At 41.7% G+C, this 16960-nt stretch overlaps 1 protein-coding gene across 2 annotated transcripts in view; it reads left to right on the top strand.

The window, feature by feature from the left end:
- Positions 1-397: 397 nt before the first annotated feature.
- SCRN1 (secernin 1) overlaps positions 398-16960 on the top strand; it is a 29728-nt gene continuing 13165 nt past the window's right edge. Inside the window, exons 1-3 of one of the 2 annotated variants that reach the window (XM_015853804.2) lie at positions 398-631; positions 6964-7123; positions 15358-15539. In XM_015853804.2, coding sequence (XP_015709290.1) covers positions 6965-7123; positions 15358-15539 — 341 coding nt within the window. In that variant the 5' untranslated portion in view covers positions 398-631; position 6964. Of the gene's footprint in view, positions 632-1003; positions 1085-6963; positions 7124-15357; positions 15540-16960 lie in introns of those variants that run through there. The other variant, XM_015853805.2, reaches the window with a different exon arrangement.

Here is a 16960-nt window from a genome sequence, read left to right as displayed (position 1 = left end):
TGACCACAGAATCACAGAATGACCCGGGTTGGAAGGGACCTCAAGGATCATGTAGTTCCAACCCCCCTGCCTGGCAGGGCCACCAAACATACACATTTACTAGATCAGGTTGCCCAGGGCCCCGTCCAACCTGGTCTTGAACACCTCCAAGGACGGGGCATCCACAACCTCCCTGGGCAGCCTGTTCCAGGGCCTAACCACTCTCCTAGTGAAGAACTTCCCCCTAACATCCAACCTAAATCTTCCCTAGGGAGCACATCATGACAAGTTCCTTCCCCCAAGAGGGATGGATGCTCATGGCCACGGAGCTGGCAAGTTCTTGGGGTGGAGCGGTGCCGCCACATCCCTTTGAGGCCAGTTGAGAAGCTCTGATCTCAGGGCCATCCTCCCATCTTCACCCAGTCTGGAGGTCACACGAAGATCGAGGACGTGTGGGCCGCTCTGTGCCCAAACGCGGCCACCTCTTCCCAGCATTGTGGGGCCGCACAACCACCGCGTCCTCCGCAGCGCCGCAGCGGCCGGGACTCGCGGCGCGGAGCGGTTCGGGAGGCGGCTGCGCACGCAGGGAAGGGGGGAGACCGGCAGGGGCCGCCGCCAGCGCCGGGCTGAGGGCAGAGCAGCGCAGCTCCAGGTGCGTAACGGTTCGGGATCGCCGCGGGCAGCGCTCGATGCAGCGGGCGGCGGTGGGCAGCGAGCTGCTGGGTGCGGCGGGTGGGAGGGATGGAGGCGGCGGGGCCGCTTCCCCGCAGCCCATCGCGGTTCTCCCGTTCCTCGGCGGCTCCGAGCACCTGCCGCGGGGCTGCGGAACATGGCTGCCTCGGCCGCCCCTCGCCACCCCGCTGTCCCCTCGCCCTCCGGTTGATGGCAGGGCTCTCCGGTGCTTGCTTTCCTCAGGCTGCCCTCTCTGCTGGCTGTTTCCCTTCTGCTTTTTAAGCGAGCATTGCTTGCCGTCTCCCCTGTTCCTCTTCCACCTCCTTCCCCCACCCCACTCTCCCCACCCCCCCGTTATGTGAAGGTGCCTTTTCGCGTAGTCACCTTGGAATGTGGCCGCCCCGGTGCCGTTTCCAGGCGCTGCTGCTCTCAGGTGGGTGCACGATGCTCTTGCTGACACAAACGGCTCCGTGCGGTGTCTACAAAGCTTGATTTATGCTGCTCTCCGATTGACCTGCCTTCAATGAAGTCGTTTTCTCCGGTGCCGATAATAAGGGAGGAGAAAAAGGTCTTATTACAGCAGCATGCCAAGCAGACGGGAGTTTTATTAGGCCCTGAGCCTGTGAGTGAGCATATGTGTAAATCCATCAGTGTGAAAAAATTCCTTAGAGCTGTGGGTGAGCCGTCCAAATGTGTAAAATGTGGAACTTTAACTGTAGTGATCTTGGAGAAGAGCTTGTGTTGCAGTAGAGTGGGTAAATTCGGTGATGCAAGCTGATTGTGCATGTTCGATTTACTCAGCAGTTCAGGAGGTAATAAGTACATGAACCTGTGAGAAGCTGCATCCATTATAGGCCTTTACCGTTTATGCTGTTGGTCTAAAAGCTGCTATGGATTTAAAGCTCCTCTAAGCATGCAGTTCTGTTCATAACATGCACCCTGAGCCCTCCAAGCAAACAAGCAGAAGCCTCAGAACAAACCCTGTCATATGTATTTAGGAATTTAGTCTCTCTGAACATGGGATTTCAACCTCGATTCATCTCAAATCTGGTGCAGTAAACTTTCCCAAGCTGTTTAGGTCCCAGGGTTTGCGTGGACAGTCTGAAAACACAGATGTAATACTGAAGCAAATGTAGTGGATGGAAAGAAATCCTTCATTGACGTGAGTAGGGTTTATGTTGCCTAAAACAGCATTTCTGGTGCTTGGAGTTTGAGGTCCTTTTGGAAGATATTTATAACCTTTGTTTTCCTACTACAGTAGGGCACGGTTTAAATTGCATTTGCTTACTCTTGCTGAGTGTATTTTTGGTAGAGGTACTGATTTGTTCCATCCACCCTCTCTTCAAAAGTCAACCACACAGATTGCATGTGGGAAGGTGTGCTAGTTAGTGCTAGAAGCTTCCAGTGAGAATTCCCTTGTTCGTTATGGACTTAAAGGTTTGTGGAACTGGACGCTGTCCCTGTTGTGTAGTAGCTTTTTCTTCGTGTAAAGTCAGTAAACTGAGAAATGGAATGGAACTGGGGTCCTTGCCTGTCACTCAAGGTACCCAGGTGGCTGGCTTCTGCCACAAGGTATTTTATTATGTGGTAACTTTTACAGACTCAGTTGCTATAGTATTGCAACACTTACTCTTGTTTTAGTTACATTTCAATCAACAATGAGGCTTCCGACAAGGCACTCGGATGCTTTTTATTTTACCCCTTGTTAACACCACAGTGCTGCTAATTTGAAAGGACTGCCAGTCAATGCACATCAGGCAGTTCTGTGTGGAAGCGGGCATTCCTTCCTGTGCCAGATCAGGACATCACTGAACAGCACAACTGGATTGTATAAATATGGAGAACTACCCTGATTAAAAACTGTGCAGCAGTAACACCATCTCACAATGAACTTCTGTGCTGTGCAAAGATACTTTGGATGCCAGTAAGTCCTGACTACAGTCCCTGCCCAAGAGGCAAAAGCTGAGAACTTGTGCAAGAAAACAAATCCTTCCCTACCAAAAGAGGCTCAAATATGACCCCAGGTCTCAGGCTGGAATAGCAGCTACAAAAGGAATATAGTTCTGTGTCTGCTTGGAGACTTAATTAAGTGCACTGACATCCACTCTGTGAAGAGCTGGTGGTATAAATAATGAATTTTCCCTTCGTGCACAGCCTGTAATGGAAATGAGATTGAAATCTGTTGTCTTCTGGATGGCTGACCCTAATTTGTTTTTAAATAGAACTAGTTTTTCATCAATGTAATGTGAACTACTTGAGGCAAAAAATAAGATCCCATTTGCTTTTGAAAGATGTCTGCTGTGACAGGATGGTTGAGGGCTTATCAGACAATGAAAATAGGACTGGTTGGTCGGGGGACTGCAAACTTTCTAATGGCTGAGATCTTACCTTATGTTAAGACTGTAAATGCTGAGGAGTTGTGCCAGTATCTCATTTGCTACATGGATATAAAAAAAAATCTAGCAACAGGCTTCAGGATCATCCCAATTTTTCACCACATACGACAGGAGAAATGTTTTCAGTTCCTTTCAGGCCTATGATGTGTTTGTTCAGTAAAATGACTGAAGGGGGTGTGCTCTGTGGGAAAGCTTTGAAATGCAGCTAGATTTTTGCCTGTGTAGGGAACTGCTGCATCTCATAAGTAAGAAAAGTGAAGCTATTGGAAGAAATGGCCATCCCAAACCTCTGGCTAGAAATCTGAGGTTTTGCTCATATCCTCCAAAATGCAGTAATTCCTTCTGATGTTGTTAGTACAAGGAGAGCGACTGACTTGAGAGAGAGAAGGTGAGCTTGATTTTTTAGCCTTTTCAGACAACTGGAGAGACAGATTATCAAAGCTGAGTTACAGTTCTGTAGGAAGTGGCACCTTTGAGTGGTAAGTTTGTTGTGTGGTAAGGAAAGAGTCAATCAGACTAATAATGAAACATCCAAACCATAGGAACACACAAAGCTGGCACAGTTCTGTGCTTTATATTCAGGAACAGCCTCTGCTTTTCTAATTTCTTAATGAATGCAACCTTCCCCTTTCCTGGTAAGTCAGTCTTTAAAACTGTCCAAATTGTCCATTTAAAATAGATAAGCTTTCAGTGTGCCCTAAGATGGGAACAATATTATTATTGTGCCTTTCAGATTGCTGTCTTTGTTCTGTGCCTGAAGCTGAATGAATTTTGCTTTTCATTTCTGTTTTTGGAAACCTTGCTTTTCTGCGGGATGCAGAGATCACATGTCTCTGTGCATAAGATGCTAGACTTGATTTGTAATGGAAAGACAAGCTTGTCTCAGGCACAGGAAGCATTTTATTGTGAAGGTTAAAGCATTGGTTCAAAACCAATGGCTAAACTACAGTTTTCACAATTGAGACTGACCTTCTTTCTGCCACCTCGTTAAGAACATGGGAGAGGTAAGAGGTACGTGATATATGGCCCATTTGATATATTCTTTCCTTCCTAATGAGACACCATTAATCCAAATTTGAGGAATGTTGTTTGGGCGCTGCCTCTGTGTTCTTAATTGCAGAAGTTTGCTGCAGATTAGGTGGCTTGTCCTTTCTGGTAGCAATGAAAACAGACTTACCGGAATCTTTAAACATTATTGAATAGTTCAGAAGTATTAGCACAGTTGGGCTCCTGTTTTGTAAGAGCACAAAATACAGTGAGGAAATGTCATGCTTCTATACACAGAAACAAGCTGTACGTCTTTGTAAAAGGTTTAATGTGCTCTCTGGAGTTTAGAAGCAGCTCAAATACCTTTTGCAATATAAATGTTAAAGGAAACACTGACATAACCAGAAAGCATTCAAAACTTATCAGCAAAATCAGCCTCTGTATTCCTGGTATCCAAAGCATTTGTCCCAGACCAACTGTAATTCAAAGAAACTATAGAAGCAAGAGAGGGGAAAAATAGTCTATATGATTATTGAAACTGCTGTGAAGGTCTGAGATGAAACCCTAGTGCTAACCCTCTCAGCCTTGTGTTTGTGGGTATGGGTTTGAAAAGGTGTGGACCATTTCTGGAGATGACAGTAAGTTATCAAGGACAGTCACCAGCATAGTTGAAAAATGGGGCATTAAGGGGAGTTTAGACTTCACCTTGTACAGCATAATAGTTGTATCAACAAACTCTTGAAGACAAGCAGAAAATGTTTGATGAGTGTCTGTGGTTGGCTGAAGAGCATCTTGTGTTGCCAAGGTGGTAAAGGGATAGGAGCATCTCTCTTGTGAGGAGAGACTAAGAGCTGGGACAGCCAGGCCTGAAGAGGAGGAGACATCAAATACATGCAGGAGAGGGTGCAATGAGGATGGAGCCTTGCTGTTTTCAGTGGTGCCCAATGCCAGTGCAAGGTTCAGTGGGCACAAAGTGAAACACAGAACGCAGCATCTGAGCATCAGGAAACACTTCTATGCTGCATGGGTGGCTGAGCACTGGCACAGGCTGCCCAGAGACTGAGGTCTCCTCCTTGGAGATCTCCAAAGCTGTCTGGACATGGGCCTGGGCACCCTGCTCTGGGTGTCCCTGCTGGAGCACGGGTTGGACAGATGGACCTAGAGGTATGTACCAACGTCAGCCATTCTGTAAAATGCAAGTGAGTTGATTTAAGTTGTAGCTGACTGCTAACTGGCTTCCCTCTTCAGAAATACAATTTAAGATCCCAGTGGGGACTTTTAGGATAATTGTGTGTTAGTACAAGGCTGTAACATTTAGTTTCTGGTGTTTAACTGTTATATGCAGCCCCGTGTGAAGTGTAATGCGTTATGGAGTGTTACAAAGTAGCTTGCTCCCATGTTCATATTTAGTGTTACCAAAATGGCAATTTGGTTTTTTGTTTGTTTCAGTAACTGTTGGTAAATGTATAGAAACAAATAAAAAACCTGACAGATAAAAGTGACCCCATTTTATGCCAAGCAAGACTTCAGGATTCTATAGAGCATTAGATACCTACAGACTGTAAGTTGTTTTCCTGAACTACTTAGTCTGGAGGTACATAAAAGCCTGCCTTGTGCAGGTGCATTTTTACCAGCTGAAGCCATTCCAGATTATAGTTGCTCAGCCCTCCTCAGAGGTCTAAACTCTGTCTGTAAAGAGGGGCTTGTGAGTGTAACGGAGTGAGATTTCATCTTAGCTGGCTGGTTACTCTTGTATAAAACCTTACCTAAATTAAAAGGTTACGTGAGTTCCCTACAGTTTGTCAGCCCTCATTGTGCTGACAGGGGACACCTTTAGCACAGTGTTTTGCGGGAAGTTTTGATTGTGGTGCTTGTGTCTGATGTATTGAAACATGTGCGTATTTTTTTTTTTACCTATTCAGGATATATTGTGGAAGGAGAAGAGGAATATATTCTTTTATTTTTGCAAGAGGAAATTTCTGATGTGATGATAAGATCTGTGAAACCATCTCAGGAATTGGTGTTGAGTGCTGTCTTAACAAACACTGAACCTTTTTCTTCTGGTGTGTGTCACAAGGTTCCATGAAGGGAGAGAAACTCAATTATAGCAGTGTACACAAGACAAACTACTGGGGTGTCGTAGTACTGAAATCATTTAATTTTTTCTTTATGAATAACTGGCATTAAGAACACCTACAATGTTTGTGCTACCATACAAGCATTTTAAAGAATATTCATATTAGCCTGCATAAACAACTAAACTGCAATCAATTAGCTTTAGGTAAGAGCAACAATGCAGACAAACCACAGAGGAAATGAAGTGCCATTAGTGCTTCAGTCTCTCTGATCTGAGTAGATAAATTGACAGACAGTTGTTATAACTGTGCTATATCTTTGTTCTGTTTCCACTTATACCACTGTCCTCCCTCAGGAATCCCTCAAACGTGTGTTTTTTCTCTCTCTCTTTCTCTCTCTCTTTTCTTTTTTAGTTTTAATTTATTATTTTTTAATATTGAACTGCATGAGAGCAGTGAGAGTAAATTAAAATTCTCTGTGTATCTGCGCTTGTCTGAGTCAGCAGTATACAATCTAGGTCATATGTTCCCAAACAGCTCTGATGCAGAATATTTTCTTTCCTTCTATGGAGACTAAATAGTTTCATAAAGGTACAGTCATCTTGTCTTCTTTCCTCTAATGTATGCCTGCTCAAGGCCTGGGTAAAACATGTCTGAGAATCGCTACAGGTCTTTTTATTAACCCAGATGAGCTGCCTCTGGGCTGCCATCATCTTCCACTATCATTACATAATCAACTGACAGAGGAGACATGATGTCTCTTAGATACAACAAATCACGGTAGAGTTAATGGTTCTTTAATGTATGAAATTACAAATTAGACAAACATCAATTTTAACTTTATTATTTTTTAGGATGACCGAAGCTCCTCCAAGTTACTGCTTTGTAGCCTTTCCCCCATGTTCCAGAGATGGGCTGGTGGTGTTTGGAAAGAACTCAGCACGGCCTAGGGATGAAGTTCAGGAGGTTGTCTACTTTGCTGCTGCAAATCACGATCCAGGAAGTAAAGTTGAGGTGAGAGTGAATCGTTGCATTCCAGCAGTGAGAAATGAGTATTATCAAAATAATTTGTTTTCTTGTCAGACTGTGGAATCCTTGTTCCCTTCTTTCAAGCCTCTCTTGAGCAGGGGAAGATGACATTTCTGAAAGTTCTACATATGAAATTTGGAATGTAATATTTTATTGTTGTTTAATTGAGGAAATTTCCTTGACCCACGCTTTTCTCAGCATACAGGCTGAGTTGTTCACATCTCAGAAAACTGCACTATGTAGCCTAGATGAGAGGAGGTTAAGAAAGGGGAGAACAAACTGGAAAGGAGCAAGGGCAAGTGTGTTTGAAGGCAAAATGAAGAGACTGAGGCAGCAGAAGGAAAGACAACGGTTAGTGGGGGTGGCCATTTGAGCAGAGGACCTGCATCCATCACTGTGTCTGTGCAGAAGGCTGAAGACATTAAGTGGGATTCACAAGGAGGGTATCACCAATCCCTACAGATCATTCATGGATATCAGAGCTGTTACTTCCCCAGAAAAGATCCTAACACCAGAGCCAATTTTATTCTGTCTTCAAAGTGGGACAGCTTCCAAATTTTAGAGAATGTGGTGCTGTTTGTCTTTACAGCAGTTAATGTTCTCCTGATTTGTTTTGCTACTTGCATGTAATGGTTTAATCTTGGATGTAAAGTAATCCCAACCCCCTCTTGAAAAGCACGAACTGCTGCTTACTGCAGTGCTGTCTAAGTCGCACTGCAGTAGACCTGTGCTAGTAACAGAACACAAGTGTGACAGTAAGACAGGAAAAAAACTGCAAAGTAGTTTTTCAGACAGCTTCTCATTACAGAACTGAAGATGAAAAAAGTGTTAATGTGGAGGAAAAAAAAATTTAAAGCCTTTGTCTCCTCAAAGGAGAATAATTTTAAGAGCTTACTGTGAACGAATACCTTAATTTTATGTAATTTTACTTTTCTGAAGTTTGGGCTTAAGCCCTAATTAGGTGGTTACTTTGGCCCCTGCTAGACTGTGCTGTTGTGTAATTCTATATTACCTTAAGAGTACTGTGATTTACAAAATGTGTGGGCTCCAGCTGCTTACCTATATTCTTCCTGTTTCCTCTTAGCAGAGAATAAGAACTTCTTCAGTTGCTCTGGGATTAATGTTAAGTGATGACTTGCACTATGTGTGTGGGACTTTTTGCTGTGTTAGAGTAAGGTTAAAGCGGTTACTGGTTTTAATTATTTTATGAGGTCTAAAGATTCTCTGATGGCTTTGCACAGTCCTTTAGCTGCTTTCTTTCAGATAGACCTAAGCATTGTTTTTGGAGCAGCCCTTGTATATTAAGTTCAATCAGATGAATGAGTCTAACAGATATTGATGCTGGAGAATAATTTTCTTTAGATTTTGCTCTTTTTGTAAAGTAGTCACTTCAAAGGTCTTCCAAAAAGCCTTATAATAATTCAGTAGGAATTACGAATGACTGTGTAGGTTAATGAAAGTTCTACAGTCAAAGCTTCAGACTGCTAGGTTTGATTCTAGATTTTGCTGTTGTATGAACTTAAGGACTCTGATTAATAAGAAGATTGCAATTTCAAGCATGCTAGCCCTTCATGACATCAGAAGAGGAACATTATCTTCAGTTTTTCCTAATTAGCCAAAATGTATGTATATTTCCCTGATGCAGAAATGTGTCTAATGCTTGTCTCATGATGAATGCATACTTACCTATATGCAGAACCTGTGCCAAACTCATTAATTTCCTGTATATTGTTAATTAAACTCTTAAAAGTTAAGAAAAGCTTTGGAGGGCTTGAATTCAGTTGCTTCGTATTTTTAACACAGAGCCATGTAAGACTCTGTCTGCCTTTCAAACAAATGTATTGAGCTGTCAGAGGTAATAAGCTAAAATGAGGAGTGTAGGGGAAATTCACAGCCTCTGGATGTAGTCTTTGACATCATTATTACCTTTTTCTTTAAAATGTTCATTTATTGGGGTTTTGCTTTGGGTCGCTATAGCTTTTCTTTATTGAGTTCTATAAGATTAATTGAACAGGGATGAGAATGTTAAATGCATGTTTTACAACACGAAAAGTGTGATTAACCTGGTTTATGCTGCTGTATCCCCTAAGTCGATAATCCTTCATGCCTTTAACTAATATTTTTTTCTCATCCACGAATTTTCTTTTTTAATCCTAAATGAATAGATCTACCTTTTTTATTGGCTTCTTATGCTACATACGTGTCCTTTAGTGTCATTGGCAAGGATGATAACTTGCTTTTCGTTATATTCTTCTCTTTACATGTAGTGTACTCCAATGTCTACCCTATTTTGAATACTTTTCCATGACTCTGTCACTCATGTTCTGAACTTCTAAGAGGTCAAGGTTCTCAAGAACTCTGTGTCCTGTTTGTTCTGTGCTGCTCATTTTTCCAACTGTGATAATGTACAATATAACAAAAAAGCATGGAATAGTAGTTCAGTTAGACTATTGCTGTAAAGCAATCTAGCAGGCTTTGTTACAAAGCTATCAGCCAGCATCTTAAACAAGGGAAGATAGATGCTCAGTGAATACTGCAGGTCATTTTAAGTTAGATCTTCGCAGCACAACCAAGCAGCCAGTAACCCTGCAGCTAACTCATCAGCATAATTCCTTCCCTCTATGTCAGCAGGTTCCCAAGACCCCGAACAAAGGGGCTTTTCATTATGGTCTATTCTGTGCGTGTGTGTTTGACAACCTTTCCAAACTTGGTTCACATTTTGCATTGTTGTTTTGCCGTGGCAAATGCTGATCATTGCTCATTGTAGTGGGTGGTATAGCAAACTTGTGTGTGCAGGTTAAAATATTGCTTCCTTAAATATGGCCCTTTTTTGGAATCCCTGTACTACAAGTAAGTATTTTATCTTTTCCCAGTTGTGGATTTTCTTGTGCATTAGTGAGAATTTGTGTTGTATGAGTTTTGAGGTGCAAAACTCTTATTTTTAGGGCAGATCTTACTGACTAGATTTTTCTTGTTCTCCTGTAACCTGTCACTTTGCTGTGATTTTCTTTCTTCTGAAGAGTTCTTGGGCTGGTAACTATTTTTTGTAGTGTAGTTTTTTAGTTCTATTTCCCCTCTTTTATCTCAACCTCCCATCCTTTTGATCTACCCTTTTACCCATTATTTAAAAATAGTCATGGTTTGATAGAACACAGAGCTATACAAACTCTGTCTTCATAACATGCAATATCTTAAGAGAGGAATGGGGTGAAGAAATTACAAAGAATGGTCCACAATAAAGTCTATTGCATTGTGGAATATGCACAGTTTTCTAGTGAATTGGTATTAAGCAGTTTTCTGGGCTTAAAGCCAGCCCTCTGTGGGGTAGGAAGAACTCCATGTTCTTTAAAAGTTTTTGGCATAGTTATGCCTTAGAGATGTGGGGGTCCTATTTGGTGTGGGGTTTTTTGTTTTGGTTGGGGGGGGGGAATGAGATGATGCTCCTCTTGATCTGAGTTTTCAGAGAAGTATATATATGTATCTCTTCATATGTGTGTGTATATATGTATGTGTATATGCTGTGAACTTAAACCTGGGTGTCCCAGTGTGATACCTTCAGGGTAAGTGCTGGCCATCAGGGAATCTTCAAGAAACATAGCAGTGTTTGTGCCCATGGTTAAACTTTTAATTACTGTATGGAAATGCAAAACATTATAGTCTAAAATGTTACAATTCAGACACAGTTTAGGAAGCTGCTTTTTGCTTTTTATCTGAAAGCCAGTGATTGTATAAGCAGTTGATCATGGCATGCAGTCAGACAGCTTAGCTCAACCCACCCTGTTTAAGCTAACCTTTAGACTTCAGAGGGGAAGTACTGTGCAGGCAGACAGCAACTAATGAAAAAGAGAAAGTGGTTGCTGCCTTCAGCAGGGTCTATTGCTTGGCTACTATAAGCTTTTTCTCTGTTCTGCTCCATTGCAAGCCGCTGGCCTTTAAACTAATGTTTGACTTTGCTTTGTAACATCATGCATGAGCCAGCAGCAGTTCAGAGTTAGAAGTCATAATTTCTTGGATCTTTCTGCCTTTTCAAAGCCCGTGTTTTTACTGTAGGATTGCTGCTGCTTTGCTTCCATTTGCCACCAAAACAAAACTGGTTAGCTTGAGCTATGCATTTGTGTCTGAGGGGCAGAGAAGGACTTATATCCTGTTTTGGCTCAGTGTTTACTTGTGGAAAAATAAATGAGATTGAGTGCTTCAAGGACGGCATAAATAGAAATTAATTTTAGGGTATGTGTGAATTCTAAGAATCTCTCTATTATAACTTCGCTGAAATCTTTCAGTTTTAAAAATGAAGTTAATAAGCTTTGTCCTACTTTCATTTTTATTTTTGTTTAAAACCCATGAGAACGCTAGATTTGTACCTTACAAAACAAGAGATGGATTCTTGATTGCTAAATCACTTCTGACGTGTAAAGACACCCAAGGCTGAGAGCATGCTGGAGATGCAAGGAGCTAAGAGATATGGTTTAGTAATTTTCTGTAGGTATGGTAAAGGGAGGATGGTTGGACTAGATGATCTTATAGGTCCTTTCCAACCTTGTGATTCTATGATTCTATGTGCTGCACTCAGTGGTCTGTTTAACAACTTGTGTTGAGTTGCACAGTGCTGGGGGCTCTGGTGGCTTGGTGGAGTAGGTCAGAGTGCATGTAGTAGTCCTGTGCTTTGATAAGAGAATGATTCATCTTTTTCTATCTCTCTTGAACAAACATATACCATCTTTCCAGCCCCCCCTTCACCATGCATGGGAATGCCCAGGATGCCCGTGTCATCTGTGGAATTGCTTCATGCAGCTGTATTGCAATAGAGTAGAAGCTGCACATTGATTTCTTTTCCTAATGGAAGGAGAAGTCTCTTGTGCTTTTGACTTCTACATTTGTTTCTGGAATACCTCCAACATACCTGTATGCTGTAACTCGGGTGGGAGGTACATATGTGCTTTATGCTAACTATAGAATTGCCTTGTTAAGACTTTTTTTTTGATACTGTGAAATAAAGGAAACATCATTAGTTTTCAGCCTGCTCAACTCTTAAAAGTGTTGTCTGTCTCTTGCACGTGAAGTCCCTATTCTTTACTTTGAGATTTGCCATTGGAAATTCACTGTCACAGGACATGGTGCAGTTATACTGTTTTCAGGACTGGAATTCTAGCAAATCAGCAGAGCCTGACAGTTGACTCACCAGCAACCAGTGGCACCAGCTGTGTCACTAGTCTTGTGGTTATTAGCAGTCATGCTGTAAGAAAAGTATTAGTGTTTGGAAATCCTGAGGCCGGATGCTTCAAGAATTTAAGGACAGGATTGGTAGCAGGCAGATTCACAGCAGTACCTTCCGTCTGTTGGATTTGTCATTGTCCAGGTTGGCACAGCTCTCGTTATGACAGGCTGCTATGCCACTGTGCTGGAGGGATTTGCCAGCTCAGAGGGGCTGAGGAAAGGAGCTAGGGAGGTTGTGACTTATGCTTGTGCTTGAAATCTTGTCTTCACCTGAGTTCAAGTTCTTGAGATCTAGTAGCTGCTGAGTTTTCTGTGGATACTGTTGTCTTCCCTTAATGTTTTCTTCCATGTCTCAGCTGTTATGAGCACATGTTCCGATTTGTGTGGAATAGAATGGTTTTCTGTACTGCAAATCGAGCAACTGGTTTTAACTGAGCTACCCTTATGACTGGTGCCTCTTGGGTTGAGGTGGATAGCCTGGTTTCTCTCCTTACACCTTGTTTCTACCATGAAAATATTATTTCATCCAGAAAATAGTTTTCTGATGTTATTTTAAGGGGTTATTTGAGTTACAAAGGGGGAAAATTTTTAAGCTTAAAACCTATTGTTGTATCTGGACCTAGATTTGTTTATTTATATGAAAACTCATAATATTAACAAATATGAACCAAACTCCTGTTGATTGCCTACTTCTGTCTGGTGAGGAACAGCCTCAGCAGTGTAGAGTACAGAGGGATGATCATTTCCCTGCTCCTGCTGGCAGCACTGTTTCTGATACAAGCCAGGATGCTCTTGGCCACCTGTGCACAATGCTGGCTCATATTCAGCCAAGTATTGACCAATGCTCTCAGGTTTGTTTCCTCTACATGGTTTTCCAGCCACTCTGCCCCAAGCCTGTAGTGTTGCTTGGGGTTGCCTTAGGTCTTCTAAGACAATTTATATAAATAAGATATAAATGCTGTGTATGTGTGTTGGTTTTTTTTTCAAGCTGAAAATAACACAAAAATATGGCCTACATTTGCTTGTTGTGGGTTGGTGGTTGTGGAGAATCAATGCAGAAAGTATCTATGTATTTTTTTTGCTGTTTCACATGCTCTCCTCTGTGCTTAGCCTATTGCCTTCTATTGCCTTCCTTACAGGCTGAAATATTTCTAAATGGAGGAGATGCCTGTATAGGCCTCTGATTACATTTACAAAGCAAAGGCACTTTATTTTTTTCAGGATTCTCTGTATCCTTTCAACAAAGCACACAACTTCCTCTTTCTCCTTTACTGACTACTACTGTTGACAATAAAATCTTAATCAACTGCAGCTTTGGAAATGCTTGGTTTGGGGATGAAGACCAAAATAATAAGTGTTTGGTGACAGGAATATCTAGTATACCATGGTTTGTGAAGAAAAAATTGCAGCATTTTTCTCAGTGTACCACTTTTCAGAGTGTTCATCATTTTTTTTCTCTAGAAAATTAAAGCTCCGATGTGTGCACGGTTGTGTAAGAGAATATTCAGTCAGTGAATGCTCACAGGGCTCACAGAGCGCTGATATCTCCTCCTCAGTGCCTTCTCCTCCAGAGCTGAGAAGGTTCATGTACTGTATGGCACTGCAGGATGGCTGCTTGCTGTGCTTGCTGACAGACCATCTTTGAGATTTAGGGAGTCAGAAATTGCCCTGTGTAGGGGTTGAGGTCCCCCTGCCTTCAGACTGCCTGAAGTTGGTTCTTGTCATGTCTTTGTGTGTTACACAGGAAGGTGCTTGGCCCAGCCCCTTTTCATACCGAGGCAGCTCTGTGTTCTCCTTTGCATATATTCAAGAGATACAGCTGTTCTCTACTCATCCTCGTGCATATACAAAGTGCTTTTCCAAATAATGGTGACCTGTAGCTCTGGACAAAATTGCCTAGACTTAGTTTTTGATGTAGACACATTATGTATATTGAAGAGAAGCAACTCTGAATGCACAAATCTTTTCTGTTTATCTTATATTTTAACAAATATTCTTGTGAAATGGTGTGAATTACTTCCATCAGGGAAGGTGTTGCACCAGGAATGCTGGACATAAAGAGCTGTCTCATAGAAGTGGCAGTTTAAGTTCCCTCAAACAAAAAAATCTGTGGTCCTTGAAGAATTTGATGTAGCCTAAGGAATAAAGTGTAAAATCCATTTATTTTGTTTCTATGAGCCAGTGATATAATGATGGATCAAGCATTCTTCCATGCTGTCCGGGAAAACAGTGCTTGTTTTTATATTCCAAAGCAAGAGAAAAGTGATTATATGTGAAAGATAATGAATGATTTCTTTCTTCTTCGCAGTTTCAGTGACTTGTGTGCAGCCTTCCTCTGCATCTTTGACTTGTCAGAATGTATCCATAGAACTCAGATTACAGTAGACCATTTCAAATAGCTGAAACGTCGGTTTTAAGCAAAAACAATGCCCGTGCTTTTCTTTCTCTTGACTGTTTATCCACTGAACGCTTTCAAGTCTTGGTTTTTCTTTCTATCAGCAGACTTAGACTTGATTCAGGGAAAGCACCAAGGAAGATGGGAAAACTTTCCAATGTGTTTTGTCCAATTATTGTTATTACACCATTTACATAAAATACAGAAGATGATATTTAAGTGAGATGAGAGAATGTTTTGACGTTGTTATGCACAAAACATGGACTGTACTGTTAACACTGAGAAACAGACCACCTAATTCTGGTTTCTACTGCTTCTAGCTCTTGGATTCTCCATGACTATCTGAAGCCTTCAGCTATCGAAATAGATGTCTTCTCCCATTCTTCTGTAATATCAAGACATAAAGGTTCAAACATAACAAATATTGTTTTAAAAAAATAATCCAGCTCACACTCAAGAGGTGGATTTTTCTTTTTTTTTCTATGATGTGTATCTTGTTTCTACATTGAATCTTGTGCTAAAGATTGAAGTCTGTGTTAGAGTCAGAAGATTAAATTCAGTGCTTGCAGCTGTTTCACGTTTTCTCTTCCTATTCTCTCTGCCAATGCAGTGCACATATATTGAGATTGAGCAGGTGCCAAAGACTCATGCTGTCGTGCTGAGCAGGCCTTCCTGGCTTTGGGGAGCAGAAATGGGAGCCAATGAGCATGGAGTATGTATAGCTAATGAAGCTGTCGTGACCAGAGAACCAGCTTCTGAATCTGAAGCATTGCTTGGAATGGATCTTGTCAGGTGGGTGGCTTGCTGAGCTGTGAACATCCTCTTAAAGGCCAAACGTTTAGATGATGTTAATGGGTAATGGCTTTTGTGGTGTTGGCATTAGAAGATTTTGAAACAAAAGGCACCAGTTGAGTTAATGCTTTAAAGCACTTGGAAACTGAAGGTGGCTCCTGTCTATGTGCTACTTGTGCCTAAAACGAGTTTACTAAACCTACCTTGCCTACCTACTGTACAATCTAGCAGTGACTATTCCATTACATTGTTAGTTAGGAACTGCTAATTTGTACCATCAGATTTGCTGATGCACCCTTCATTCTCCGCCACTTTAAAACAGTTTACTCTGACCTAAAAAGCTTATCCTGGGCTTGTAGCCAACTGTAGGCATAAACAAACTACCATGCTTCACTACAGCCCATGCATTCCAACACAAACTATTGCCCTTTTTTTAAATTCTGGCAAACAAATCTCCATGGAAGTCTGTTCATTGAAAGCTGTCTGCCTGAAACACTTGTGCTGCATTGTATGTCTCAGTCTGCATGCTGATGCTACAGTGAAGAGAATTTAAAGAAGAGTTAGGTGGAGGAAGAAAGCTGAAAATGAAAGAACAAGAGAAAATGGTGCAAATCCATCACAAAGAAAGGAGAGCAAATGTTCAACTTAATTTAAAGGTAACACAGGATAACTGCTAGTTATGTAAGCAAATCAATTTTAGATCCAGTGGTCCTGCTGAAGTTTTTCCTAGGATAGCTAATGAAGCAGGCTGAACCAGTTTCAATAACATGCTCATTTTACTTGGCCTAGTGAAAGATGGGAGGGGTTCTGGATCACTGGAAAAGGTTAAACGTTGTGGTATACCTAAAAGCGTTGAAAAGAGCTGTTGGTGTAGACCAACATAACTCAAGGGAAAAAAGGCAATTGAATATCAAGATGACAAATGTTCAGTACTGACTGTTAGACATGAAAAATCCTGTGAAACACTTCTACTTTGCCCCTGTAATGAGTTAACAAGTTTTAATGGTAAAAGGTAGGAAATAGACACTTTGACTTTTACAAGGTCATTAAAACCTTGGAAGGTATTCTCATATGTAAGCTGTGAATCATGAGTCATGTGAAATTGCTGCTAGATGTATAGCTGCCTGAGACTGTAAATGTTCTGACTCTAATGTCTCTGCAGAAATACAGTACTGAGTTCCAGCTATCACAGTCAAGAATTATGTGAGCCAGCTGGGGGGGAGGCAGTGAAAATGGGAAATACGATCTAGAGAATCTGATCAGTGGGAAGTTCGTGAGGGGATTGGTGTTACATTCCTCTTTGGTACTTCTTCTAATTTCTGTGTTACTGCAAGAATCTACAGAGAAGCTGTACATAGGCAGACTCGTGAGTTTGCTTTAAGGGAGATAAAATAGACTGGGGAGCTTTTTTAAGAAAATGT

Source organism: Coturnix japonica, chromosome 2, assembly GCF_001577835.2.
Source record: "Coturnix japonica isolate 7356 chromosome 2, Coturnix japonica 2.1, whole genome shotgun sequence".
In the NCBI taxonomy this organism is placed as follows: Eukaryota; Metazoa; Chordata; class Aves; order Galliformes; family Phasianidae; genus Coturnix; species Coturnix japonica.
Note: the sequence above shows the minus strand (reverse complement) of the source record. Positions and strands in the feature narration are given on the sequence as shown.